The sequence below is a fragment of the Lutra lutra genome, chromosome 5 (genome assembly GCF_902655055.1).
Source record: "Lutra lutra chromosome 5, mLutLut1.2, whole genome shotgun sequence".
NCBI classification, from domain to species: domain Eukaryota; kingdom Metazoa; phylum Chordata; class Mammalia; order Carnivora; family Mustelidae; genus Lutra; species Lutra lutra.
This window is the reverse complement of record NC_062282.1, coordinates 92,080,669-92,106,109: the sequence shown is the minus strand read 5'-3', so window position 1 is coordinate 92,106,109 and position 25,441 is coordinate 92,080,669. Positions and strand designations below refer to the sequence as shown.

General features: G+C 37.8%; 1 protein-coding gene across 2 annotated transcripts in view; it reads right to left on the bottom strand.

The window, feature by feature from the left end:
- ZSWIM6 (zinc finger SWIM-type containing 6) overlaps nucleotides 1–25,441 on the bottom strand; it is a 220,932-nt gene that overhangs the window by 1,424 nt on the left and 194,067 nt on the right. For both annotated transcript variants that reach the window (XM_047731664.1, XM_047731663.1), the window contains exons 5-14: nucleotides 22,858–23,037; nucleotides 18,344–18,520; nucleotides 17,922–18,068; nucleotides 14,098–14,244; nucleotides 12,191–12,451; nucleotides 8,152–8,287; nucleotides 5,034–5,191; nucleotides 4,257–4,420; nucleotides 2,497–2,578; nucleotides 1–883 (exon numbers count right to left, since the gene is read on the bottom strand). The exon at nucleotides 1–883 is cut by the window's left edge and continues 1,424 nt beyond it. In XM_047731664.1, coding sequence (XP_047587620.1) covers nucleotides 21–883; nucleotides 2,497–2,578; nucleotides 4,257–4,420; nucleotides 5,034–5,191; nucleotides 8,152–8,287; nucleotides 12,191–12,451; nucleotides 14,098–14,244; nucleotides 17,922–18,068; nucleotides 18,344–18,520; nucleotides 22,858–23,037 — 2,315 coding nt within the window. In that variant the 3' untranslated portion in view covers nucleotides 1–20. The remainder of the gene's footprint in view (nucleotides 884–2,496; nucleotides 2,579–4,256; nucleotides 4,421–5,033; nucleotides 5,192–8,151; nucleotides 8,288–12,190; nucleotides 12,452–14,097; nucleotides 14,245–17,921; nucleotides 18,069–18,343; nucleotides 18,521–22,857; nucleotides 23,038–25,441) is intronic.

Here is a 25,441-nt window from a genome sequence, read left to right as displayed (position 1 = left end):
CCCCATTCATACAAGTTCTATCAACCAAACCGCTCACGAACCAACATCATCAGTTTCTTTTTGCCTTTGTAGATTTGCTTCAGGTTGTCAATAAACTGTGTAAACTGAATGTGTCCATCATGCGCCATTAGGAAGGTCTCTCGGGCCTTGCTGAGGAACTCGATAAACTCACTATAGTGCCGAGGACTGATGTGTGTGAGTCGTGAGTGCGTTGTGTTGATGTAGGCCCCAATTGTGGCATCCAAGAGTTGCCTCAAGGGGGCCTTGTCCAGTGACATGAGCTTACCAGAGTTCCTCCTTCCGTGAAGTCCCACCATGCCAGGAGTGGTCAGAGTGCATCTGCGCAAAATGTCTGACAGTACCGTTGCACACTTGACACTCTTGACCACCAGAGGTATTATAGCTGCGAGCTCATTTTTACCAAGGGAGTGGCTGAGCGCACAGGCCCACAAAACGTCATTAATGGCAGGGTGTGTGTCCTGATTGTAGCTCAGGTTGAGATGGGTCATGGCCAGGGTGGCCAGCTTGTAGGCCCTCATAGGGTACCCGCGGTGCTCCATGTACCGTGCTATCGTAAAAAGCTGGGTGTAGCTCATGCCAGTCGTAGCAGCGTCAAGAACAATTTGGTACGCCGTCTCAAAAGCTATGTGATCCTTTTCACACAAGGTGAGCGCGGAGAGGGCACAGTTCTGAGGGTCCTTCATGGCACACTGCAATGCAAGTGTCCGGGCACTGCTGGCCAGCTTCTCCTGCTGGTGGCAGTCCAGGTGGAGGCGGACGATGGTGCTGTTGGACATCACGGTGGTCGCAACTATACTTGTGGCCTCAGTGGGAGTAAAGAGGGTAAACCAGCTCTGCATGATGCTGTCCAGGGCATAAACACCTTCAAGGAACACAGAGAAGCCCTATTACTGACGAGGAGGCTGCCCAGAGGTCTTGCCTTATTTCCACCTAATAATCAATGCTTATATGGTTAACCAGCACAGGACGTGAGCTAGGCCAGAGAATCCTGTAAGGTAATGTGCCTGGGAGCAACCTTTTAGAATAAGGTTATTATAGACTGTTATTCAGTGAAATGCCTGAAAGGAACATGAACTTCCTGTAATAAACTTCCTCGGTAGTTGGTATTTGGACTGCGCCGCTTTGCCATTTCAGAAAATGGCTTTCTGCTAATGAGTTCTAGTTCACTGGGCCCTCCTGTCAGTTACCCGCTACAGAATCTGAGTCAGAAGTAACTACGACTCTCACCAAAATACAGACTTTTTATGTGGTATGTGTGTTTGTAACTTTAAAGTATACACAATACAAATGATTAAGACACACAAAGAAACAGAAAATGTGACCCATCATCAAGAGAAAAGAGTCAACAGAAGCAGATCTACAGGTGACTCAGATGTTAGAAATAACTGACAAGATCTTTATAAAATAACCATTCTAAGTGCAGAGATCCAATATGCCTGGGCCGTAGGAAAAACCTAATTGTGAGTGATTTAAAGAGTAGGTACGAAAATCTCACAGAGAAGTTAGGTATATACCTTGGTACAGGATTAGGGAAGCTGTAGAGCAGTTCTTCGACTGGTATTATCTTTGTACTGCTTCACTGAAGCATCACTTCAACAACTTAACAATATAATTTTTATATTAAGACCAATTTCCCTTTTCCCAAAGTAACAAACCATTAAGAGTAATAAAAGAAAAAAAGCAAGAATGATTTTACAGTATCTAAAAACTGAAGAGGTAGCGTCCTCTCAGTAAAAGTGTGTACCCTTTTTTGATGCAAACATGAAGGGAGACAGACAATTTAACCAACATTTATTTAAGGCAACCACCATTTTTTTTTTTTGTTGGCACTCCTACTGGAAATGTAGTTTTCTTTGGTACCAATTTACTGCTAGAGAGAGGAAACAGCTGGTTGACAGTCTCACCAAATGCAGATTACGGGCAACCTGGAGGAACTTCCTATGAATAGCTTTCACATACCTGAAGGCTCACCTAAACCACACCCGGTAATCATTTATCTGCTGGATACCATGACATATGCCCCAGGACAATAAAGAAAAATCTCAGTACAACTAGAGAGCTTCATATTATTTTCACTAAAATGGCCTGACCCACTAACCCACAGTATCAAGTTAGTTTCAAAGCTGGTTTCCAATCTACTAAGGATTCACTCTAGAACTCTTTAATATAAAATTATAAACCTGATTTTCACAAAAAGTTACCAAAAGCACCTTAAGAGTGACAGAACAGCAAAAAAAAGTATTTACTCAGTGACTCAGTCAATATTAAACAAGTCTGATACCCCACAAATGTGATAGTTTGGAAGAAGAACAATGCAGGTATGCATAACTAAAGGTTGGAGGCAAGGGCTAGAAGGAGCAAGAAGCCTTGGAAAATTCAAGGTAAAAAAAGAAACACATTCTTATATTTGTTTAATGACGAGTTAAATCCAACCATGAGGCACCTGGGAAAGCTCCTCCTCCAGAGTTTACCTACCCACTTCAGTAGCACACGTTACCAGCCACCTCACCATCTCCCGTCGTCGCCAATTTAAGGTTGACAGTGTCATTCGCATAACCTGTAAAGACAAGATAACACCACAATGTTTCAGAAGATTAACTGACATCAATGCAAAAGGAAACAATTCATCCCAAGGCATAAACTACGAGGAATATTCCCTACTACCAGAAGGATGAAGAGCCATATTTAGAGCAAAGTTCTGCATATCAATTTGAATTCGTTCATGGCTCCCCAGCCTAGGAGACAGAAGGCCTGCATTCTACTTCAGGGGGGCTGAGTGACCAGATGCAGCATCCTGGGCGAGTTGCTCAATTAATCACTTTGTCATCTGCAAAATGAGAGGGCCAGATTGCAGTATTAAGCAGAGTCCAGGCCCTCTCCTTCTCAGCTTTGACAAATTCCATGGTTCTAGATTTTTGAGGCTTCTCAAGAACTTAATTCTGACTAGGAACCCCTCAGTTGGCAAAGAGGTATTTTAGAATAACCATTAACCAATAACCTTCGATCTCTGGTTGCTCTTTTTCCTGGTGATCATGAAGATAACTCAGGGGTTTGGAAAGCAATCATTTTTGGCATCAATTGATTTTTTCACTTTCTAATAAGATCCCCAAATAAAATTATCCGTCTCTTCCTGCTTTCCCCACTCAGAACATCTGGGACATAACATGCCTAAAGCCTCAGAAAGGTGTTGTGGGATTCCTTCTTGGGTTCTAGAGAGAATAAGGCAGGGACTAAGTTCTCAGTAATCTGCCATTTATTAAAAAAAAGCCTGCCAGAATTCCAAATAACCAGAAAGTTTGTTAATGGTTCTTTCTGTATCAAACCTCTAAGAGGCAATAATAACAAATATAGGCCAACTAGCACCAATTCACTTTTAAAAAGAAACTTCTGAAGTGTCATTGTATAGCTTAAATGCAATCCCCTATACTCTCTGCTTGTACAGTACCGTATAGGGGAAGTGTGCTTTCCCTATATAATCTAATTCTCAAACTCTATTAATCATCATAAGGAGAATCCATAACTAAAAAACATCTTATCAGGGCATTCTATTCCCCATACTTAAGGTAATTAGATAACAATTTCTTTCACCACTTTTAATGATGATTTTTTTTTAAAGGCAAATGTTAAAAGAGAATTCCTTAGAAAAGTCAACATATAAACTTTCCAGTTCCTGGGTTTATACAATAATTTTTTTAAGAAACTATAAGGAAGCAAACATCTATCTGTATGACTAACTCAAAATGTCCTTGGTAAAACGTCTAAGCAGGTCTTGGGAAAGGTGAAACTGGACCCTGGCCCAATCACTCCTTTATCTACTATTCTTAGGGTTATAAAAAGGAGCTAGAAGTGCCCATCTATTATGAAAATGCAAACAACAACAAAAAAAATCATACTTCCTCTACAACTTTAACCCCAACAACCAATTCTTTAGAGTACACGATAGTTTCACTTAAGTCTCTTACTAGTGATAATCTCCTCCGTTCGCTAAAGGAGAAACTAAGGCTAGAATTCAGAAAATGACCCCTTTTTTTTGAAGGACAAAAACAGGGCTTCTAGATGTACAGCCGCTGCACCCGAGCAGCAGTCTGGTTTGACTGGGAGCGCCCCCAGAATCTAACAGCTCTGTGCACGGAGTCGTCACAGGGTTGTACTCAACTACCCAGCTGGAAACAAGCAGAGCTGGCGCCTTTATTTAGCCATCCCTGGGGCCCCCACAATGACCACCAGCCACGTACCTGCAGGCCCAGTTCCAGAGACACTTTCAAAAGAGTGATGTCTGGCAAGCTGTCCATGAGAGTTGCTATTTTAAATGCATCTTGGGCAAGCTTGAAGATGTGGGATGAGGAGTGAATGTTTTTCTGAATGGATTCTAATACTGTTTCCAGCCTCCGAACATCGCCTGCAACAAGGGAAAACCAAACCAAACCAAACATCAAACAACCATCACACACACAGAGGAGGGAAAAAAAGGAAACAAAACAAAACATAAAGCACAAGTTAATTTACCTGAAATGTTCACATGTGGCACAAATGTTACAACAACTAAGTGTCCCAGAGTTACTGAAATGCCTAAGAATTGCCGTTTCACAAAAACGATACACCAAGACACACCCTTCACGACTAAAAGCACGTATTAACCAGAACTAACATGAGACAGCAAGAAGCCCTCCTAGTTCCTATTACAAATTTTTGGTGAATATTTCTGGGAGGAAAAAAAAAAAAAAATGTAACCTAACATTTTAATCTGCTTCTGAACCTGAACCACCATTTCCATGGCATAGTAACTAACCCTAAACTCCACCAGCACCAAGTTTAATGATGCAATTAAAAGAGGAAAGTGTCAGGCTCGAGTAAGTAGCACCTGTTCCTCCTCCTAAGTTAACATCTAAGGAAGAGAATCCCCTACAACTGAACATTGGCACCACTATTGACAATTTAATAGAAAACATGATCCTTCAAAAAAAGAAAAAAGGCAAACACAATAATCATGAGGTGTCAGGACAATCCAGTACCTTTAGCTGCAGTCAGCATGGTGGATGCCAGCTCACACTGCTGGGATTCTATGTGGCTTAGCGTGAACCAGCGAGGATACCGGTTGGGAACGACTGATGCAATATGGTGTGGGCGGGTGAGATCTCCCGTCGGAGCAGTAGATTCCAATACTAGTAACCTGTAATGAGAAGACAAGACAGTTGGTTCCTAGTTATTCCTTGTCCAACCCCTTGGCCACAAGACCTGAACAGAAGGCAGATGAGTGGGTAGATGGTGGGAGAAACTGATTCAGGTCCTGGGTGCAGGAAGAGCTGGTACAGCTACACTCTGCTATCTGGATGCCAAAGACATCTTGTTAATTGCTCAGTACTCAAACCTAAGAGATTTCTTTTCTTTAGCATCATTCAGAAATGTAATATTCAAGAAAATTAAGATATGAACATTGAGAAAATCTGAAACACAAAACTTGATGTGCATCTACTGTAAAATTTTTGAATCTTATCACACTCTTGAAAAAGTAAAAGTCAACAGAAACTCATAGGCAAGTGAACATTGAAGACTGAGATTACAACAGTCAGGGAACAGTGGATAGCTGAAATGGATAAGCTAGCTCATTAAAACACAAAATAAGGGAGAAGTTAAACAAAAATAACCTCCTTTCCATAGATTCATACTTCCTGCAGAGCTAGTTCCTTTTAATTTCAGGAATTTATAGTTCGAATACGTTGCATCAATCCTATCAAGAGATGATGAATGCCAATGATCCAAGTATTTGTCCTTTGACAGCCTTGCACAAATTCAGTGTGATCTCTGATTTCAATCAATCTATCTTTGATTAAGAATATGTCGGCAAATAAAGAACAATTACTGAAAACAGCACATGCTTAGTGATCTCTTCCAAACAGAAGTACTGAAGAGATTAGCAGAGTAGCTACAACTGCAGTGATTCCTTCACAATCACCAGAACACTAACATTGACTCAAGTATACCAGTGTTAGGGAATAAGAGCTAAGGACCAACAGGAATTAACAGGGTCAGGGTGTGATGCTGGCCTTGGGGTCCCGCCCAAGAGCAGTTACTGTTCTGGCAGGCCACATGCCTCACTTTCTTTTCCTTTCATCTAGGGACAAAGAGATGTTAGCATTAAGGTAGGAAATTAATAAGAATTTTGGTGGAGTTACTTTAACTTTTCAAAAAACCCAGAATGTTCCTATGTTCACCAGCAAATCTTTCCAGAATTGCTGTAGAGTAAACTAGTCAACAGCCTGGAAAAGATGAGAAAATGAGTGCTAAAAACATCTTTTTCCAGCTCCCCCACCCTTCTACCACTTCCAGAAAGACTAAGAAGGAAGTAGGCTACATGTCTCTTTTCTTGCCTGTTTCCCTGGTGCCTTAAGATGCTCTAGTAGGTCCTACTACCTCCCTTCCACAGCAGTGCTTTAACAGAAGTAGTGGCAAGTAGAAGAAAAGAGGTAGAAAATAATCCCCCCCCCTTGCCCCACTAGTATCCTCCATAAACAAACTGCCTTGGCAGCAACCAAGGACAAACATAAATGAGTTTCTGAGTGTTAGGAAAGCAAGCCTTTTCACCTGACAGATCCCTTCCCATAAGCCAGAAGCACAGAGAAACCTTATCACATTTTACCCTTCAACTTCACAGCGGTCATAGCAATAGCATCTGGTGGCAACATAACATTAGCATTCCTCTCTTTGCAGCAGGAGCAAAATTCTCAAGATTTAAGAAGTATAGAGCTGAGCATCTGTCTTCATCTGACAACTTCTATTTCAGCTTCCAAAAATGGGAATAGGGACTTATTTACAAAGCTGTGCTCTAAAATAAAAACCAAGGGGCATAAGGTAATTTAGTGGGTGTGTTTGGGGGGGGTGATTTTTACTTATTTAGTTATTAATTAAAAACAGATGAGAATTTCACAAGGTTTCTCTGATAGGTTAATGAGATTTATTTCATGGTGCCAAGGGAAGAATGCCAAGTTAAAGGATGTAAGCTTCAATACACACTGACACACACACAGGTACACATACACGTACACACACACACACACACAAACACACACACACCCAGGCGCTGCATAAAAAAGAGGCCCCCTGAAAAATAAAACCTATCTTCATACAGACAAGAATTTCTTTTGAATCCCCTACATTGGTTACAGACAGAGAATCTTTCATGAAAAGATTCTATAGGATGGGATCAAACTATTCTCCAACACCTCAAGCTCTTGAGTGTGTACACAGTTTGTCTTTGGTGACTATAACTGGGTCTAGTGTGCACTTTCACAAAGGAGTGTTTTAATTTAAAAAAAATAAAACAAAATCTCAAGTTTTAAGAAAGGTGGATATGCCTTTCAGAGCCTTAAGGTTTAATAGGCAACATATAAGACTGAAAAATACAATCCTAAATTCATTAAAAAGTACTCACCTAGACAAATTTATGATCAAAATATTTGGTGAACAGACTTTAAAAAGGAAAGTGAAACAGAAAGGTCAGTGGCAGAGAACAACATAATCCAATTATTACTACTGTAAAGGAAGGGCTGGAAGCAGTCAGAGCGAGGAGAGCAGGTCCTGGAAGATGCCTAACAGGGAAGCCTTAAACCCAAGCCACAGCCCCATCTTTCCTCATCCTCCAGTTGAGCACAGAGGTATTTCAGTGGTACTATGGCCTTCCCGTGCTAATGATGGCATGTGGAATTAATGCAGGTGGGAGAGGCTCCCTCAATTATTACACATTCAGGCAAGTATACTTATTATTTACCACTGTTCCAAAAATCTAACTTTTTCAAAACAATCAACTATCCAGGAAGCTTTCAACCAGTGCTCCCTTATGGTTAAACTTGGCCTAAAATTGTTCTCTAACTCCCAAATGCTAGCTTCCAGAGAAATAAGGAAAAAGCCACCGAGAGCACAAGTACGAAGCGGTCTAGGTTACGATTCTTCCTTTACTGTAAAACAAAAGCCAAACAAACCAACAAACCACCATCACAACAATCCAAGAAGCATGGCTTCTTTAGCTTTTCTGCTGCCTACAAGAAATATGAATGAACAAGAAGTCAGTGAACAGCCTTTTTTCCCCGTGGGGAATCTGGATCGCCTCTGCCCAGCCGGGCTGTGAATACGTACCGCATCGCTCTCAGTGCAATTTTGTATGCCAATTCAGCATCATGAGGTAGGAGAGAGGTGAAGAGATACTTGGCAAATGTGTGCATTGGAACACTCTCCCGATGGATTATTTCGCCTAAACCACTATATGGTCCGGCTGTGGGAAGAGAGCATACACATTTTACATTCCTAAAAAAGGAACTAATAAGACTTCTTGTAAAGTATATTTTCATAAAGTTTTTATGTAAAGTTATAACATATACAAACTAATCTAGTTAAGAATGTAATCAAAGTGACATAGTAGAAAGAAATACAATTCTTAGTCAAAAATGATTCTACAGGGTATAGTATCCAATATCAAATTCACTTCAGGAACAGTCCCCCAACTAACAATACCATAGCTAAAATGAGACTCATAGAGCTAGGGGGCAGAGCTTTTTCACATTATAACTGCTTCAGAGAAAGAAACCCTCCGAAGCATACAAAATCTCACGGAATTCAAGAAACACCCTTTCTCAATGTGGAACATCTGAGCATCTGGACTTTCAAATGCACAGATGACTCTGCAGATGAACTCTGGAAACTGCCCCTGGACCCAATCAGTCTTATGGGCACAGACAAGCCGGGTTTCCAGAAAAGAGTACTCTGCCTCAGGGGAGGAATCTGAATCACAAATCCCAATAGAAAGACTTTAAACACTGTTGCTCCTAATAAGCAGAAATAGATATTAATTCTCAGGAAGTGATTAATAATAAAAGAATAGTCAGTAACACATTTGATACTCACCATAGGCATAAGAAAAAAAAAAGTTAAAGTAACTGGAAATCTACCACTTTGGGGGCTCCAAAAGACCAATTTCAAAAGCAAAATTACATTTAAGCTGTCAAAATTCATTTCTTAGTAAGTTATGACAGGCATGGTGGCAGAGCTAACTTCCCCTGTGTGCTCTCTGAATGCTGTCCCTAAGAAAGGTGATATTGAATTTTAAAATACATTTTGAAAGGAAACCAGTGGTTAGTTCAACTACTTTCCACTTAAGTACTTTGAGGTTTAGTTACTGTAAAGTGTTTAATAAATTAGTTTCCATGTCACCTTTGGGTAACATCTGTTTCATGATTTCTAGAATTATGAACCATGACACTACTGCTCAAAGGACATAATACATTTGTTTTCCATGAGACAAATCAGTCTGGCAAAGAGTTTAGAATGCAAGAAATGGCAGTTCAGAAGAAATGGTGAGAGGAGTTACTGAATGGGGCACTGGGTAGGAGCATGACACATTCTAGATCATTTTAACAGAGATTATATTAACATTTCATTATTTTACTGTTTAGTATTCTTAACTGCTCATTAAGTATTTTGAAAATTATATTTTCATAAAATCTTATTTCTTACCTAGGCAAACTAAAATCCATCCTAGATTTCTAATTTTACTAAATCTATTACCCTTCTTCTTGTTGTTTAAGACATTCAAAAACGTTTTAGTGACCCAAAAGTCTTCAAAAGTTGATACAGCATTATAGCTTTGCCTTTAGCCAAATTTTAAAATTATTATTATTATGGACTGAATGTTTATATTCCCCACCCCAATTCATATGCTGAAGACCCAACTCCTAAAGTGACTGTACTTGGAGATAGGGCCTTTACACAGAGGTAATGAACAAGTTACTTGAGTTCACAGGGTGTGGCCCTGATCCAACAGGATTAGTGGCCTTACAAGAACAGACATCAGAGAGCTCTCTTGCTCTCTCCCCCTTTGCCTTGGGAGGGCACAAGAAGAAGACAGACATTTATAGGAAGAGAGGGCTCACCAGAAATTTAACTGATATGCACTTTGACCCTGGACTTCCCAGCCTCCAGAACTATGAGAAATTTCCATTGTTTAAGCCACCCACTGCTGCAGTATTTTGTGATGCCAACTTGGGCAGAGTAAAACACTAACTCTTATTTTACTGAAGGCCTCATTGCAAGGCCTCTTATTTTACTGAAGGCCTCATAGCAAACTTGCAGATTATCCACTTCATTTCTCCTCCATTTCCTTTCAGTGTTTCCCTTAAATCATCAAGTTACCTTTTCATGCTATGCAAAACAAACAAACAAACCCAGGATGCATAATCAACACTTATTATTATGATAGCTTCCAACCAGAAACATATTCAGTCAGGTATCACAGAATTATTTATAGATTAATAATGACTGTAATCCCTGAACTCCCAGAAATGCTTTACCAATATACTAATTGATCCAATATGCCAGTATCTTACTGTGGTCAAGAGTGATTAACACACAGCAACAATACAGGGTCACTGCTTTTTCTTTTTCAGAAAACATTAGCATCTTGTATTTCAGAATAGTTAGTGTCTGCTCCCTGTTTTGCCCCTGAAATTTCCAGAGTGAAAAAACACGAAGAACTTGGTGCCCCGGTGCAGTCAACTCAGTCAGGGAGTGCTTATTTTCGGGAGTTTATAGAAATGGTCTCTCAGCTTCCCCTTGGGACTGCTTCCTGCCCTGCACCACCCACTTTCTACAACCCTAGCAGGATTCAGGAAAGGAAAAGAAAAGAGGTTATGATGAGTCAAAGAGCACTCCATATAAACCACAGTTCTTTAGAAAAAATGTCTAACAGGGAGAGGGAAAGATGCACTAACCAAAAACTAAGAAAAAGTTTTAAAATATTCACGAATAATGAACATGGAGACATTCGAAAAGGCAAATGATAAACAGGTATCAGACACCATCAACTCTAAAAAGCACACATACTCTTCCTATCCTTCAGTATAACAGAAATCAAAAGTTGTTTACTAAGAGCCAGTGAGAGCATTAAGAATTTGTGGCTAATGATAGTGCTTATATCAAAAGGAATTATATAGGAGGAAACTAAAACAGTAACGAAAGAATGAAGATCACTTGAAATTTGCCAAGAAAGGCTTTCTTTATCTTTAGAAGAAAAAAAAAGTTAAGGTGAGGGCTTCAAAAAAATGAATATCAGAAATTTTACCAAAATTAAACATGACATTAAGAACATTTTTCCTTTAATTTTTTAATTTTGTTTTAAGAACATCTTCCCTTTAAAATGCACTTCTAAAACATACAAATGTGTAATACATTTGATGAAAATGTTTTCTTTCAAAGAGATCTTTAGCTCTGGACAAATAAAAGAGGTTGTGAAATGTTACTTTCTCTAAATCCCTTCCCCATATTGCAACCGTTCGGAATATAAGATTAAGACACCACACTTTATTAACCTATCAATCACAGAGAATCCCAATAATACTAACACCGACATACTGAAGAGACAGAAGCAATTTTACCAATTAGGCATCACCTAAATTTGTGTTAAAGCTTAGGCTATTATACTCATTACACTTACTCTTTTCCGGAAAAAAAAAACCAAAAACAGAGACAAAACAAAACACTTTTTAAAAATAATGCTAACCAAAATTTCTTAAGCCATTTAGCTCTTGACCTTATAAAAGGAAGAAAATTAGACTTTGCCTTGGAGATTCCATGAAACTTTGAACTTGGTGAATCTATGCCTAATTAATTCTCTGAAATTAATTAGTACAGTGGAAATTCATTCCTGCAGCTTCCAGTACTTTGCTAGCATGTGCAAATGACATATTCAAAACCCAGATGTCATGTAACAGCCCTAATAATGCTTCAGAGGAATGACAAGAAGTTTCCATTTCATTCAATTGATCAAGCAAATAGGTACATGGCTACCAGCAACAACCCACTAAATATCAAACTTGCATTTATCTGAGTAACAGCGCAGACTAAATGACAACAGTCCTTTTCAAAGTTTGTGGCATTAAATGGGGCTCATTTCTAATAGGCTGTCTTACACAACCACTGAAATCAAATGACACACATCTGAACATCTATACCTTTGGACTAAGTGGTATTATTTTTTGGATAGTAAACATTCCTATGACACTCAGAGAGCATACCATCAGAATAACTACCATACTGAATCCATTCAGGCAATAGTTCCAACATAAGAAAGCTTCACGCTTAATAAAATTGGCAGAACAAGTGGAAAACTTCTTTATCACACTACCTTCTAATAGGAAGACTGCTTGCTTGCGAAAAATTTTCACCAGTGTGTCATCCAATTCAATTTCCTGAAGCTTGGAAATGAGCTGCTCCTCATTCCGGCAAACCTTCTCTTGTGTGTACAACCCATCAGGCATGATACGCTGCTGTCCCAGCCCGACCAGGGCTACTTCCACAGCTAATGTTAAATAGGATTCCCCTTCCTCTAAGAATTTGTGTACAGGGAGATGTTGGTATTCCAGAGATTTGCACTGTCCCATATTCTCTGTAAAATGTCACAAATGAAATCAGAGTTCAGATACAATACTTTTGCAGGTACTGATAGGTATGAATATTTATTTTACCCAGTACTGAAACATGAATTATTTGAGAATGAGGTAACAGTTTTCTAGGATCCTTTAAAACATGACCATGAATGACAAGATATGTATGTTTTGGGGGAATAGACTATCACAAAATTTTTCTCCCAGTGAAAATGAATCACCAAAAAACCCCTACAAATCTAAGAAGAAATAGTAAGAATACTTAAGAGTGAAAAAAGACTTTAAACAAGAGCAAAATTACATAATGACTACAATAGTTACCAACTCTTTAAAGCATGGCATTAAAAAAAGTTTCCAAACTGTTATCACAATGTTGAAATTTAATGAGAAAAGTAGAGAACACAACAAAGTAACCCAGTTTCAAGGTCCTTTCTGTTACCAAAGAGCCATCAGTTACCAAAAGAGGAAGGATTCTTTGGACATTCTCTTATCTCTGTTGAAGTATTTCTCTTAGAAATGTTAACAAACTTCAACCAGCAAACTCCCAGGGAAAGGGATCAGAGTCATACCTTTCACAGTCCTGACAGAGTCTGGGGCACCAATAACCCATGAAGGCAAACACCACAGAAGAAATTATGGAGGCGCAATATAATTAACCCTCTGAGTTCACGTGGGCATGAAAGCAGCTGAGGGACAACCCTTCCTGCCTCCCACACCTCTGTCCACAGCCCATGCGCAGTCATTTTAGGGATGATGCTTAAGTCTCATGAGGCAGAGAGAAATTTCAAAACACTGCTTTATAGGAATGTGTGATGTCAAACACTTTTAATGACATTAGATAGTTCTCTTAAAGTAGACTACAACCTATTTAAGTGACCAGTAACTTCTAATGCAGACAAATTTCTAGTTCTAAATGCTAGGATACACATCTTTATTTTAAATCATGATGCTGGAAAACAGTGATAAATGCAGATAATTCTTAGATGCAGAATCACTGGCTAGAAGAAAATAAGTATCTTTAAGATTATTTATTTATTTGAGACAGAGTGAGTGAGTTAGAGAGAAAGCATGAGCAGGGGGAAGGGTAGAGAGAAAAGCAAGCCCCAACTGAGCAGGGAGCTGGATGCAGGGTTCCATGTCAGGACCTTGGGATCATGATCTGAGCTAAAGGCAGACGCTTAATCAACCGGGCTATCCAGGTGCTCAATATCTTTAAGGTTCTTTTTTTTTTTTTTTCTTTTTTAACTTTTAAAAAAGATTTTATTTATTTATTTGACAGAAATCACAAGTAGGCAGAGAGGCAGGCAGAGAGAGAGGGGAGAAGCAGGCTCCCTGCTGAGCAGAGAGCCTGGTGAGAGGCTTGATCCCAGGACCCTGAGATCATGACCTGAGCCGAAGGCAGAGGCTTAACCCACTGAGCCACCCAGGCACCCCAGTATCTTTAAGGTTAACACGTGCTGCCAACTGTCAATTCCAAGACTTTCCCCGTTGGTAAAGCCTTTCACAAAAGCATGCTTTCCTTGTTCTCTTGCTAACTGTAAGTACTAACCCTATGGATTCATTAAACAAATTGTGACCAAAACAATGACCAATGACACTCAGGCTAAGAGAGAAAAGCACATGAGGGAGAGAATGCCACTAGTGTTACCTGTAAAATCGGAGAACCCAGAGAAGTTTTCATCATCAATTCGGCAGGCTTCCATGAGGCTGCTGAAAAGAGTGCCCACAGGGTCCAGGGGGTGTCCGACCCAGCCTTCAAGATTGGTTATCGAGGTGATGCTTTTATGGGGTAGCTCTGTGTAAGAAAAGGGAATTGAGAGATGGAAACAAGTAGAGGAAGAGAGGCTTTACCACTTAATAGTGGCATCCTAACAAATTAGTTAGGATGAATTCAATTGGCAATTCCTCTTTAACTAAAAAGAACAAAGATATACATAATCCTGAACATGTTACCTACTTTGTGTTCATAGAGGTTATCTGTAAATTGGTATAAATGGTGCCAACTTTCTAGGACAGTCCCCGAACATCAATTCATGTGTCCAAGGTACTGGGTGAACATTACTACTTATACTATTAAATGATGCTACGTGAGGACAAATGAGTTCCAAATTTTCACCTGAGAAGCGAGGAACAACTCTCCTTACTTCCCCAAGAGTGGCATTAGAGAAGATTTTGAAGTCCCCCTGGAATGATCACTGGCTAATTATATTAAGAAGATTACCCTCAGAGTCCATGTTCAGTGGGTCATTTACACTGGAGACTAGAGGGGAGTGGTAACCTGGGTCCAACCTGGACCCCTCTATGGATATCATTAAACTACTCTCCTTGCATCTACGAAGGCCTCATTATCACGGCTCTGTATGCCATTTAAGAGAGGCCCTTTGCCACAAAGGAGAACTATAGCAGAAAGTAACATATAATTTAGAAGAAATGTATCCTTTTTCATTTTCTTCACAGAATGGTAGCACTTTCAAGTTCTTAAGTTAAATTACAGAGTTCTGAGGAAAAAAAGCTGTAAATATTTTAAGATATGTTCCTTGTAAAGAATGCAGTATTTTACATCCAAATGTTTACTAAAGTAATAAATAACAGTAGCTCCTTCTTAAAGGAAAATATAATGAAATCTATATACAATATAAAATATCCAAGACAAAAACTGGCTTTTTACAAATTGCTAAAGAACCATTCCATGAATCCAATATTCCTTTAGAAGTCTTCTGGTTTTGGACTATCAACTATCAGTACATAAAAATGAAGAATTGCCTGGTACAAAGTACTAAAATTTAAAGGTTGGGTCCTATATTCCTTGAAAGGGTCTTTCCCTTTGGTTTCTGTCACTGGCTTTCATATACAAAACCAGTATGAAAAAAGAAAACATGAGTATTACTCTCAGAACAACAAAATATGTTTAATGGAGGGCAGGAGGAGGAAACGTTTGTGTGTATGTGTAAAGTCATGTGATATAAGGAAGCATCGTACTTAACACAAATAAATCTATTTTCAAGTGATGGAAACGAGAGAGAAAATTTTATAAAGGATTTCCTCTATTTTCCTTCCACACAAAAATAAGTGAAAACAACACGGAAATAAGGGAAATTAATTTTTAAAAAGGAGAACAATTTTTTTTCAGAATCAAGAAACTAAGCGAACTAAGACAGAGAAAGACAAATACCATATGATCTCTCCTATATGTGGAATCTGAAAAAAAATAGCCAAGCTCCGAGACACAGAGAACAGACTGGTAGTTGCCAGAGGCAGGGGTGGATATGAGTGAAAGTGGAAAAGGTAAAAACTTGCACTTATACGATGAGCAAATCACGGCGATGTAATAAGGTATAGCATGACAACCATAGTTAATAATACTGCGTTACATATATGAAAGTTGCTAAGAGTAAATCTCAAAAGTTCTTGTCATAAGAAAAAAATGTGTAACTCTTTATGGTGACAGATACTAACTAGACTTACTGTGGTGATCATTTTTATATCGAATCATTATATTGTATAACTGAACTAATATGATTTTATGTCAATTATATCTCAACAACAATAAAACCTGACATATAATGCCAAATAGTACTGAAAATGTATAAGGTATATATTTACTTATCTTGACCACATAGCAAATAAATATCATGGCAATTTGGAATTTTAACAGCCAATGAAAAAACTATTCTTTAAATATGGACCCCAAAAAAGAGAGAGAAAATACAGGTATAGAGATGCAATCATATTAATAACTTAAGAATAGTCTGAAATAAGTTTTCACTGCTCACAGGATAAAAAGGAAAATGGGTCTAAGAGTGGTTTCAAAGATAATTAAAAGAGTCTAACTTAACATATATTCTAACTTACCTACACAAACATTTTTACACTTTCCATTTCTTAGATATTGCAACATTTTTATTAAATTCATTTTAACAACACTTCTAACGCAAGCTTATAATATGATATTTTAATCTAATAACCATCATAACCTAGCTTTAATTTTACAGTATAAAAAGTACCTCACTCTCTCTTAGCCTGAAAATTACTTACTATTCTTCATACTATACAGAAGTAGATAGCTTCTGACTACAGACTGTTTAGTGTTTGGGAAGAGGAGGCTGTTTCAAAAAAATTTCCAAAGGTCCAAGCAATATATTTTGCAAACACATCTGGTAATCAGTTACGTTACAAAGAATATGAAGAAATGGACAAAATAGTGATCACTAAGGATATTACATTCCAATTCCATTTAAGCTCCCCTTTTTTGGTGTAAATTTTTAACTCTAAAAAATTTTCCTTCATCATACAAATGATAATGTTAGTTCACATTTATAACAAGTCCGAAATAGATTTAATATTAATTAAATTAATAAATACAACCTTATTAAAGGTTGTAACAAAAGCTCACTTTAACCTTCAGCTTATTTCAACAACTTTTGATACATTTTTGCTGTATCCTTGGTGTGTGCATAATCACAATAGGATTAAAAACCAAAACATGACTCAAAAAATCCCCCAGCAACTAAAGTATCTCTCCAAATAAGAAATAAAACTCCAGATTGAAAAAACAAACCTAATCAAAGAAACATAAAAAGATTTATACCTATAGAAGGAAGAAGAAGTGCATTGATTAATCAGAAAAAGCATATAGACGATTTTTTCTGGTCGGGGCCTTATGCACGTTAATGTAACTCTCTGTAATTGCTATTGCTCAGCAATACTTATTTAAAAATTTAAAAGATTAATAGTAAACTAAAATAAAGTGAACTTAAAATGTGTTGTCAGTCGGCAGCTCATCAAACTGTTATTTACAGAATTTTAAAAATCCAGGAGTTTTGATCACTTAAAATAAAGACCATATCCTGAAGTGCAAATTGATAACAGGTAAAAAGTTTTAGAGGCTTACACACCGTGCCAGGCTCTTTTAAGAGCATCATAGGAATTAACTAGTTTAATTTTCTCAACAACTCTTAGACAGGTCTACTAAGCCCTAGTCCACAGACGAGGAATCTAAATCACAGGAGCTCAAGTCACTGCCTAAGGTCTCCCAGCTAAGACCTACAACTAGGATTCAAACACAGACAGTCTGCCCCCAGACTCCTCACTGTTAGAATTAAAACGCACTTTCACTAAAGAAGACATCTGGCCAACCAGCATTTTCAGTAATTCAGACACACTAAATAATTACTTGGGGAAAAAAAAAAGATTTTTAAAAAATCATGTAATTTTTAAAATTAATCACTTATTTTTTTTTAATTAACTAACCCAAGAAATGTTTTTAAAAGTCTTATTTCTTACAACATTCAACCAGGAAAAATGTGCCTAAAATTTCTCACAGACCAGCTATTAAATATTCCCAATGAGTGGCAGGAAATGTCATCTTCATTGCTCTAATTTCAGAAGCATTCTCACTCAAGAGAGGACAAAATCTAGTCACGTCATCACCAAGAATCCCATTCCAATGAAAACAAACTCCTTCCCATTCACCTTTTTTTTGAGTTCGGAACATTTCCAACTGCTTCTGTTGCTGTCGTCTTAATGTGTTAACAATAGCTATTGCTAATCTCAGTGCTTCTCTGGGGTACCCATGAGAACGTAACGCATCCACTCTTGCACAAGCTGTAGGAACATGTTCTAAAACAAAAAGTTAAGGGGAGAAAGTTGTCATCGTCAGATATATCTACAAAAACAGCACTTAAACAGTAAGATGTTTCCCCCCAAAATACTATTCAAAAGACACAAGAAACCATTTCTGAACTTGGATCTGAATGAAACACTCAGCTCCTACTGCCAAGCATTCATCCATCTCCCACTGAATCCTTTGACTCTCTACCTCCCACTCCAATAATGCTATAGAAACGAAACAAAGAAGTAAGTCATGGAAATGTCTTTCCGGTTTGGCCACTTACCATGCCAGAGGGGCCACCCGCGGGAGTCAAAGAGGGAGTTTTCAGTGTCGTCATGGTAACAGTAGTTGGTGTATAGGTCACTGCTGATAATGTGCTGCAAGTGGCTATCCTGCCAGTGGAGATCGCACGCCTCGATGGCTCGGGTGAACACTGTCCGATGTGGCCTGTTCGACGAATCTGTTTGTTCCACAATTCAGAAAGCCATGTCAGCTACTATTCACGTGTGAATCCATCAGTCATACCATTCTGTGGCCAGATGTTCATGAACACACCCACACACACTGTCCTGCACCCCCTAAGCAGAAGGATGAAGGGGGAATACTCTCACGTCCTAAGTACTAGGAGGCAAGTCAGCCCAAAGAGCCACCATCCACGCACTTGTTTTTATCAAACACTCACACTCTGCAGCCATCAAAGCTAAGGTTAAAGGCATCCTGCAAAAAGAAGTGTCAAGTCTAGCTTCCATGCCAAATACACTCGGAGGAGGCACTCGGTACAAAAATCACATGAAAACTCACTGCTCCCCACTTCTGAGGTGCTGTGGTGGGCTGCCCTGATGGGATCAACAGCTCTCACAAACACTATGCAAGAGATGTGACACCAGCCATGGAACCTTTCAGGAAGATGCAATCAGCCTTTAAAGATATGCAGAAGGGTTGTGCTTTTGGTTGTATTTTTTAACTATATTGTGCGGTTTTGCACAATTAAAACTATTATGCTTCTTGGGATATAATAATTAAATGCCACTTTATATCCCAAAGGGCATAAATGCATATATTTAACATTTCACAAAGCCACACAACATAGCTACAAAACAAACCAGCGCACTTACCTTGCCCCTACAGGCTGCCTCCTGACTCCTGTGCAGGTTCCATGACTGGTGTGATGTCCCCAGCATAGTGTATGCTGGGGCATCACAAAAGAGCAGAAGCATACACTCCGAAGAGGATTCAAGTTTCAGGACCTGACGGAGAAAAGAAATGTTTGGGGAATAAAGAATATTCTCATCCCAACTCCTGGGAATACTCAGTCCCTCTGGATAACATGGTTCAAATTCTGTAATTGCAATCCCACCCCATGGGTCCCCGCTCCAGACTTACCTTCAACTGCGGCACAAACCACAGCGAGTCTCAACTGAAAATCAGGGTAACAAACTACGCTTATGTATGTGTATTTTAGTTAGCTCAAGTATCAGCCCTCACTGTACTGAGACTTAACTCAGTGAGAAGCAAACTGCAGCTTTGGCTAAGCAAAGACAAAGAGGGCCTCTTGAAAACCGAAACACAGCCAAATTGAGAACTCAGAACTCATCTAGCGCAACTCCCCTATTGTGCTGATTGAGCCGAAAACCAAGAGAAAACCAAGAGAAGTGACGGGACTGGCAAGGTCACATGGCCAGGCCAATGGCAGTCAAGATCAAAACCCAAATATCCACACTCTAAATTCAGGAATTTCAGCTGTTGTGCAAGGCTTCTGAGGGGTCTTTAACAGAGAGACACATTACGTCAGCTTGGTATCAGGTCAACTTAGGTATCTGTATTTGAATGTGAAACATATCAAAATGTATGATGAGATAATTTGAGAGGCATAATACTGATGGTATCTGATACAGCCCTGCCCAGTGCACAGATGCTCACCTTGCAAACAGGAAGAAGGGACCCCATATTTAAGGGCCTCTGAACCTATCAGGGATTTTTGCTGAGCAAGATAGAGATAGTGCGATCCAACAAATAATTGGCCCCGTGACCTCTGTCATTTGGTTAAATATTCCTAAGTCCAAATTTTATACATTTTAAGTGGCTCTGTCATTTCACTTTTTTAATTTAGCTCTAATCATAGAAACAGAATTTAAAACTAGAAGGAGACTTAAAAAAGCAACTTAGTATTCTGCATGTATTAAAAAATTAAGAGTTCTACTTCTCAATTGGCTTACTGTAGTATCAATAATAAAATTAAGTTGTAGAGTATGACTCAATTTTTTAAAAAAACTCAACTTTTCACCTATTTGCATGTGACTATGAGCAAAGAGAAAAAGTACAGGAACACACCCCACTTTTAATACCAGTTAGCTATAAAAGACCAATAAAAACCATTCTAACAAAAAAGGCTAAATATTCTGGCTCCTCTACACAGAAAACAAAAAAAAAGAAAAAAAAAAGCTAAATACTAATGAAATAATAATGAAATGAAACTGCAAAATATAAAGTCTTAGTAACATGGAAAATAAAATAAAGACTGTGTACATAGACAATGACTACAAAAATAAAATTTGTTCAATATCAAAATTATGGCCACTTTTTACCTTACATGTCTAGTTTTTTTTTTAATTTTTGCAACAAGATGGAAAAAAGACATAGATTACCTTAACGAAATTTTCAAAATGACAAATACACAATTTGTAAACAAATTTTAAATATAAAGTACATATAACATTACTACATGCTGATTAAAGAAAATCTGGGATTTTCAGAAAAGTAAAAAGGGGAAAACTATTCGCTCTATTATCAAAAAATTAAAATAAAAAAACTGGCTATCATCTGGTACATTAAAAAAAACCCTACTCTTTCAAAGAGTATGGATTTTAATGTTATTAATTAATTTTAACAAATAATCTTAGCTAAGACAAGGCCCAACTCCCCCTTCACATTCACTCCTGCACGGCAGCATATCCAACTCTGCCCATAGGTTGGGTCCTGCACATGCTCCACCCGGCTGCAGTGGTGCGGCTGCTGGGCTCTGCCGGCTACCGCAGACTCTCCCCTGCGCTCCAACAGAGGTGCTACAGGCTGAACATCAGCATCCCTCTGTACAGACGTCTCTTCTGACAACCTCCCAGAGGAGGATGTGGATATTCTGCTAAAAACAGGAACCCTGTGCCATTATGCCCAACAGCGAGAAACAATTGCCCTAAATAGAAACTAGATTCTGACTTCATGTGCCTGGACCAAACCATACATGAAATGAACTGTTTCATCTGCAGGTTGGACCATTTCTTAAAGGCTCTCTGAAGTCCATGGAATATTTCTGTTCCATCAAAGTGACCAAATGTAAAGTAAAATAGTAAACTATAAAATGTTAGGCTGGCAGTGCCAAAAAGTAGATGGGGAGTGAAACAGAGAAACCTCAAAATATAATTAAGTAAAAGGAGATTAAAGTGATTATCTATGTAGATACAGGCATGCCCTTCCCTAGCAATGGAAGAAAATAAATGCTGAATTGTTAAATTTTGAAAATTCTAAGCTTGTGGGGGGAAAAAAATGGAGTATACTTATATTCTTTGAAGTTATTAAACAAAACAATCATGGGCAATAAAGGTATGATAGATTTCAAATACTAAATTCCCAAGGCAAATATCTCTAGACAAAGCAAAGCCAGATCTTTTCTAAGTCCTAAAACTTCTTTTTGATTGGACAAGTCCCTGGGGAGTCATACATCATACAATTTTTCTTTGTAGAGACTAAAAGCACTATTTTAACATTCACAGTCAACACAATGTCTAGTTCTTTCTAGTAGAACCAACTCCATATAGGGTCAGCACATACAGAATGACAATCTCGATTCTGGATCCTTCCAGGGTCATTTAACTACTACTGTACATCGATCATAACTTTAAAGTCTGTCAAATCCTCCTCACCCCAAAAAAGGCAGCAAGAGCACAAAATCACACAAAAATAGTGACATGAATTAATGAAGGAAATTTTTATTTGTAAAACTTAATTGAGGACTTGGTTCTGAAAGAAAAAAGAAAATAGTACAATAGCTGGAAAGGAAAATGAGGCCAAGGAAGGATTTGGGATTTTTTTGCAGATGAGAGGAACATCATTGATCTAAATGGATGGATCCAACAGAAAAGGAGAAGCTGAAAAAACAGCATAGAAATGAGACACACAGGCCCTTCAGAGGACATATGGAAATGTCTGAAAACATCTCTTAATTGTCCCAAAGACTGGAGGGCACTATTAGCTTACAGCAGGTAGGGAAAAGTATGCTAGACAATCCTTTACAATAAAGAATTTTCCTATTTCAAATGCCAACAGCATCCTATGACCCTCCAGCTCAGTCATATATGTTTATTTGCTATATATTAAAACTAACAATTTTTAACTGATGAAATTACACAGCAACCCCAATATGAATTGGGTTGCACCAACAGAGATAAAAACACAGTTTCTCAAGCCTCTCAGTATTTTGTTTTACAAAGTAATGTATTATCACCCTATTCCATGGTTTTAAAAATTATTTCCCAAACTAAATAATTACTAAGGAATTTTAACACATACTAATACATAAAAGTATAGTACCTATCTGTATTCTGATAATATGAAAAAACACACACAAAGGAATCAGGTAAAAATGAAAAATGCATACATTCATGTTCAAAACATGAAGTCCTTAAATTATTTTAAGGTCTAGCAGGCAAAATAATTTTCCCACATATATTATAAGTTACAATTAGAAGCATATATACACACTAAGGTGGACACAAAGTGAACAGAATATTACTGTGGACTCACCTTGGTTGGCATTTGCACCCTGAGGCAAAGCATTGGTTAAGTTGGGTAATTCACTGCCATGATTTCCATCTTCCCATGGACAGACATCAACACTGTTCCACTTTTTCAGCTGTTTTAACCAACTGGCCTTTTGCTCCAACTTGCAGTGGGGGTTTAAAACTATACACATCCACAGAGCACCTAATTTAAAGGGAGAAAGGGAAGTGAATTTCAAAAATTATAAAAATTTCCAATTTTAATTACCAATGTCACATTTTAAATGCTTTCAAAATGGACTCAGGTCTGCTGTTTTTATAACTCAATTCTCTCCTTAATCCAAGACATAAATCTCATACAGAGTGTAATGGAAGAACAACAGAGCCCAAATTTGAACCAAATATCCAAACACTATTACACATAAAGATGAAAGATGATTTCAAATGCTAACTGTAATCACCTTCCTACTTGTGTGAAATTTTGGACAAAAATACCAATAAAGAATAAAACCCTACAGTCCAGTTTGCCACTTTAATTTACAAACAAATAGTTTTTATATATTAATTCTGGAACAAACCATGCTAAATGGTTCTTTGATACAATAATTAAATTTCCCTTTTTACAATAAAATCATAAAGATATATAATAGGCACAGTTTCCTAGTTTTATAAGCTGTCTAAACTTTATATTTTTAAATTAGTATGCATATCTATATATTAATATGCATATTTATATATCAAAAGATCTTTAAAATTCACTTAGACATACCTCCCTAAATGATTTAACCAGAAACTGAACTTATTGTAAGTGAAATCACTAAATTTATGTCTTTATGTGAATGAAATTAAATAGTCATCAAAATTTCACTTGTTTTTCAAAGGAAAAGCTATAATGAATTTAGAAGGGATAACTCATAATTTGAATTAAGTACTGATAAAATTTACTATTCTTTTCTACATTCTTCAGAGATAGCTAATTAAATAATTATTTCACAAGTTCTAAAACTTTAAGTTTTACTTTACTAATTTCAACACAAGACAGATTCTATTATTTCAAACCCATTTCTTTTTCTTTGAACAGGTACGTGTATCTGTATCTATTTTAATCAACTATGTTAGCTGAGTGAATAACAAAGGTAGAAATGAGCAGTTTGTTTAGTCCAAAAGAGATGCTTTATATTCTTCCACATTTAAAATTGGCAAGTTTTCCAAGTGAACATCAATAGATAAATGGATAAAGATGTGGTGTGCACACATACACAGTACGGAATATTATTCAGCCATTAAAAATGAAGCCTCCATTTCTAACAATGATGGAACTAGACAGTACAAATGCTAAGTAACATAAGTCAGTCAGAGAAAGACAAATACCATATGATTTCACTCATATGTGGAATTTAAGAAACAAAACAAATGAACAAAGGAAAGAAGGAGAGGAAGAAACAAATCAAGAAAGAGACTTTTAACTACAAAGAACAAACTAATGGTTCCCAGAGGGAAGTGGGTAGGGGGATGGGTAAAATAGGTGATAGGGATTAAAGAGTACACTTATAATGATGAGCAGAGTAATGTATAGAATTGTTGAATCGCTATATTGAACACCTGAAACTAACATAACACTGTATGCTAACTATATTGGAATTAAAATTAAAAACAATAAAATTAGCAAGCTTCTTCAATTGCAGAATCGGATATTTTAAATATCAAATAACCTTTACCAACAGAAAATTAAAATGGCTACAACCTATTTAAGCCGCAGATATTTAAATACTGCATTTCTGTATTTTCAATTGGCATTTTTAAATGCCAATTAAAAACAAAATGTGATCAGTTAAAATGAAATAAACCCACTATAGCTTATCTCTCCCCCAAGAAAACAGAAAGCAGCAACCTGAGTACTCTATAAAGTAAATAAAAGCAAGCAGACTGGAGAAATAAAACTTTAAAAAGTAAGCCACATCACACTGATTTCCTGTTACATGTTCCCCTTCTACTATCTCCTGGCATGGCAGATTAGCTCCATTTGGCGAACTCTGTAGAGGGTACATACAGTAAAAACTTAAGAAAAATTTCATCTAGTTGGTGAGATAACTGGGAAAAGTGGCCCTCCTCACACTGAGGAGTTAGAGCCAGGTAGATCCCTAGATACTATGTACCAACAGGTCTAAGTCTAGTGCACCAGAAAGACCAAAAGCAGCAGATCAAAGCTTTGAAAACTATGGATATGTCACCCAAATCAGATGAAACGGAAGTATGAATCTACCCTGGTTATTGACTGTATGCTTTAAAAAAACAAAACAATGCTCCAGAGGACTTTAATAAGACCCAGACTCTTAGGGGACACCTGGGTCGCTCAGGTGGTTAAGCATCTGCCTTTGGCTCAGGTCATGATCCCAGGGTCCTGGGACTGGGTCCTGCATCGAATGGGGCTCCCTGCTCAACAGGAAGCCTGCTGCTGTTTCTCCCACTCCCCCTGTTTGTGTTCTCACTCTCTGCCTGTCAAATAAATAAATAAAATCTTAAAAAAAAAAAAAGAAGATCATCTAGGTCTTCACAACACAGTATTCAAAATGTCCGGCATCCAAAATAACTTGGCTTACAAAGAAACA